The sequence below is a fragment of the Puntigrus tetrazona genome, chromosome 18 (genome assembly GCF_018831695.1).
Source record: "Puntigrus tetrazona isolate hp1 chromosome 18, ASM1883169v1, whole genome shotgun sequence".
NCBI lineage: Eukaryota > Metazoa > Chordata > Actinopteri > Cypriniformes > Cyprinidae > Puntigrus > Puntigrus tetrazona.
Window position 1 is genome coordinate 16,509,752 of NC_056716.1, and position 4,710 is coordinate 16,514,461.

General features: G+C 43.6%; 2 protein-coding genes across 3 annotated transcripts in view; one reads left to right on the top strand and one right to left on the bottom strand.

Moving 5' to 3' along the window:
* bloc1s6 (biogenesis of lysosomal organelles complex-1, subunit 6, pallidin) lies at positions 1–2,904 on the bottom strand. 2 transcript variants are annotated; one of them, XM_043264029.1, is made up of 5 exons: positions 2,697–2,904; positions 1,187–1,310; positions 962–1,049; positions 804–890; positions 1–320 (listed from the first exon to the last, which is right to left on the bottom strand). In XM_043264029.1, the coding sequence occupies exons 1-5, from the start codon at positions 2,887–2,889 to the stop codon at positions 186–188; spliced, it is 627 nt and encodes a 208-aa protein (XP_043119964.1). In that variant the 5' UTR covers positions 2,890–2,904; the 3' UTR covers positions 1–185. The 2 variants fall into 2 exon arrangements, with proteins under 2 accessions (XP_043119964.1, XP_043119963.1); XM_043264028.1 differs by having other exon boundaries at positions 1,187–1,313.
* A 1,514-nt stretch (positions 2,905–4,418) lies between these two features.
* Positions 4,419–4,710, top strand: part of slc30a4 (solute carrier family 30 member 4) — an 8,514-nt gene continuing 8,222 nt past the window's right edge. Inside the window, exon 1 of the mRNA XM_043216896.1 lies at positions 4,419–4,575. The gene's annotated coding sequence lies outside the window, so the exon portion shown is untranslated. The remainder of the gene's footprint in view (positions 4,576–4,710) is intronic.

Genomic DNA, 4,710 nt, shown 5'->3' on the forward strand with positions numbered 1-4,710 from the left:
TTAGAGAGTTACTAAGCTGTTATTATTATTTTTATTCATCATCTGGACAGAAATGCACGTGATGATGATGAAGAAGAGTCAAACATCATATTTAATTCCAGCAGAGAGTTCATGCGTGAACGTGACTGGAGGGCGGGGTCTCAGCCGAGGAGGCGGGGTCTCGGCGCAGGGGGCGGGGCGGTGTATCAGTGTGGCTCGGGGTCGCTGCGTTTGGCAGGTTTAGCGATGAGACGTCTCTCTCTCTCCAGCTCTCTCTCTCTCTGCTGCTCTCGCTCCAGATCCTCCTTCTGCTTGTGCTGCTGCAGCTTCAGAGCGCGCTTCTACACACACACACACACACACACACACACACACACACACACACACACACACACACACACACGCACACACACACACACACGCACATGCACACACACTGCAGTGAACGGGTGCCGTCAGAATGAGAGTCTGATAAAAACATCTGAATAATCCACAGCGCTCCAGTCCATCAGTGAACATCTGGAGGAGACAGAAGATCAAACTAAACTAGCATTAAGACGTTTTTAACTCAAATATGAGTCTATAATAACTCTTCCTCCAGTGAAAGTGTTCTGGTCCGAATCAGGAGAGAAATCTGCAGCGTTTACAAACCAGCTCTAAACTAATATGTGTCTGGTTTGTGACGGGAGACGACAGAAGATGGGCTTCTCACTGGAGGAAGAGATATTATAGACTTTGATCTTCTGTCTTCTCCAGATGTTCACTGATGGACTGGAGCTCTGTGGATTATTGAGATGGTTCTGTGTGGATCTTGGGTCTCTAACCTTCAGTCTGCTGGTCTTGTCGTGGAGAACGATCATTTCTTTGCGGATGTTCACCAGTTTGCTGTGATAGACTTTGGCTTCTGTGAACTGAAACACATCGACTGTGAGTCTGACGACGATAAAACCCTCTCACCCTGAATCCCAGGAGAGGAACTGACCAGAGCGTTCAGGTCGATCGTGGCGTTGCACTCGCGGAACTTAGACACCTCCTGATCCAGAGTCTCCAGAAGAATCACCTGGTTCTGTCTGGAAGAGACAATAACAGATTACTGTCCTGAAGTCAGAATGGAGTGCTGAACTGAAACAGACCCACTGTAACCCAGAGCGGTCATGTTTAAAATCGAGCACAGTGCATTGTGGGATGTGTGTGATGTGAGACGTACGTCAGCTCCTGCAGCGCTCGCCTCGAGGAACTCAGCTCCGGAAGATAATGAGAGAGAAAACCCTCCGTCAGACGCTGCACCGTCTCTTCATCCACACACACTACATCCTCCATCACTGCACACACTGCTAACACACACACACACACACAGAGAGAGAGACACACAGAGAGAGAGAGACACACACACACAGAGAGAGACACACACACACACAGAGAGACACACACACAGAGACAGACACACACACAGAGAGACACACACACACAGAGAGACACACACACAGAGACAGACAGACACAGAGACAGACAGACACACACAGAGACAGACACACACACACACAGAGAGACACACACACACACACACACACACACACACAGAGAGACACACACAGAGACACACACAGAGACACACACACACACACAGAGACACACACACACACACAGAGAGACACACACACACACAGAGACACACACACACAGAGACAGACACACACAGAGACAGACACACACAGAGACACACACACACAGAGACACACACACAGACACACACACACAGAGACACACACACACAGAGACACACACACACAGAGACACACACACACAGAGACACACACACACAGAGACACACACACAGAGACACACACACACAGAGACACACACACACACACACACAGACACACACACACACACACACACACACACACACACACACACACACACACACACAGAGAGACACACACACACACACACACAGAGACACACACACACAGAGAGACAGACACACACACAGAGACACACACACACACACAGAGACACACACACACACAGAGAGACACACACACACACACAGAGACACACACACAGAGAGACAGACACACACACAGAGAGACACACACAGAGACAGAGAGAGAGAGAGAGAGAGAGAGAGACACAAAATTCAAGTTGGATTGAAACAATTCTATATTTAATGATCACACATATATACACTATTATGAACTCTAAAGTATAAAAATGTAAAGGTCAACTACAAGAAGTACTCAATGAATAAATAAAGGATTCTAATAAATCTAAATCTGAATGCATATAAAGTTGGGTATAAAGTTTATATGAAAAAATACTTATATATCTCACAAACTCTTAGTCAGATAATAACTACACATACACTTCTGCATACAAATAAACTAAGAAAAGAAATTCTAATTCTATCGTTCAGTTACAGAATAAGGGTCCAGTTGGATATAAAAATATCAATAAATACCTTAAGTTCATAAACTAATACAAAGAAACAATAAAAATGCTAAATTACAAATCATATAAATATAAACGACAGATTATGGATAGAGTTAAATATAAAGTCAAACTGTTGATGTTGCTTCAGTCAAACCATAAAGACGAGTTTTTATTAATAAGCTCGCATTCATTAATGTCATATTGGGACAAATGCTCTTCTTTATTATGTTTGTAGTGAGGCAGAAGTCCAGTTCCTGTGGTCAGTGGATGTTGTTTCTGCTCACCTGTCTCCTCTTCATCTTCCTCCTCCTGTCTGTCCATCCTCTTCCTCCTCCTCTTCCTCTTCCTCTTCCGCAGACGCTGTGATTCTCTTCTGTCCGCACGATCCCTCGCTTTTATTAGAGTCTGATGAATCTGATGAATGTGAAAATGTTTCCAGGAGCAGCGGCTCACAAACATCACGTGACCGGCGCTCATGTGACCACGCGCGTAACCCGCTCGAGAGCGACGCACTGCCACCCTGAGCGCGCTTCCGCCGCGGGTCACGTGCCGCCGAGCGACGCCTCCGATTGGACAACTATCTATATATATATATAAACTTTATATCTATATATACTATATATATATAGTATTTAATAGTTTAGTATTAATTTAATAGTTTCTGTTCCACTACTCTCACTCTCAACACCGGTGTACCACAAGGCTGTGTGCTGAGCCCCTTCCTCTACTCCCTCTTCACCCACGACTGCAGACCTGTGTTTGGATCTAACTCCATCATCAAGTTTGCAGATGATACTACGGTGATCGGTCTCATCAGCAACAACGATGAGACTGCCTACAGGGAGGAGGTCCAGCATCTGGCCACGTGGTGCAAAGACAATAATCTGCTCCTTAACACCACCAAAACCAAGGAGCTCATTGTGGACTTCAGGAAGGTGAGAAGAGGCACACATGATCCCATCCACATTAATGGGATTGCTGTGGAGCCAGTCTCATTCATCAAGTTCCTGGGAACCCACATCTCTGAAGATCTGTCCTGGACCACCAACACCTCCAGCCTGGTCAAGAAGGCTCACCAGCGTTTATTCTTTCTGAGGAAACTTAAGAAGAACCAGCTGTCCTCAGCCATCCTGGTGAACTTCTATCGCTGTACAATAGAGAGCATCCTAATGAACTGTGTCACAGTGTGGTATGGGAGCTGCTCTGTTGCTGAAAGCTGCCCAGCGCATCACAGGATCTCCACTTCCATCCATTGAGGAGATCCAGAAGAGACACTGTTTGCGTCGAGCACGCAGTATTCTTAAAGACTCCTCTCACCCTGCCCACAAACTGTTTTCCCTCCTGCCATCCGGCAAGGCGATTCAGATTCCCCCGGACTAGAACAAGTAGACTGAGGAACAGCTTTTTTACCAGAGCTGTCTCTCTACTGATTTCTGCCCAACCACCCCATCCCCACCCCCATTAAAATAAATAAATAAATAAATAAAATAAAACAAAAATGCACTGTTTAACATTTATTGCACTCCACAGTACATATATATATATATATATATATATATATATATATATATATATATATATATATATATATATATATATATATTGTAAATGTATGTACATATCCATTGTACATACTCTTGTAAATTTGTCCATACATATCCTGTATATCCTGCTTTTTTGTACATCTGTAAATTGTTTACACATACTAACTGTAAATTTCTAATCTAATCTAATCTAATTTTAATTATTGAAATAAAATGTTTTTTCTCTCTCAGTTAACATTTATACCATTTCTTTAAAAAAATATTAAAAAGTAGATGTGCGATTATTTAATATAACAAAATATATTAATATTATATATGTTACAATTATTAATTTATATATATATATATATATATATATATATATATATATATATATATATATATATATAAAACTATAGTTATGTACATTTGCATATAACGTGACGTCGTGACGTGCGCGCGCTCCGCTGTCCGTCAGGCGGAAGTGCAGCAGATTTTGGGACGAGCGCGGAGTGGACACGCTAGCGTTAAACACTGTCTTTTTCTCTCACACACACACACACTCTCTCTCACACACTCCGAGATCCGCCTGAACACACACCGCGATGGACGGAACCAGCGAACGACAGAGTCTCGGAAGGTCGGTGTCCGTTTCCTCATAAACCGGAACTCTTGTTTACGTTGAGTTTTTTCTTTTAGTGTGAACGGAACGAACCGACCGCTAGCCGCTAGCGTGACTGACAGACCGTCCAGAGCCGCATCAGCGCGTGAAGCT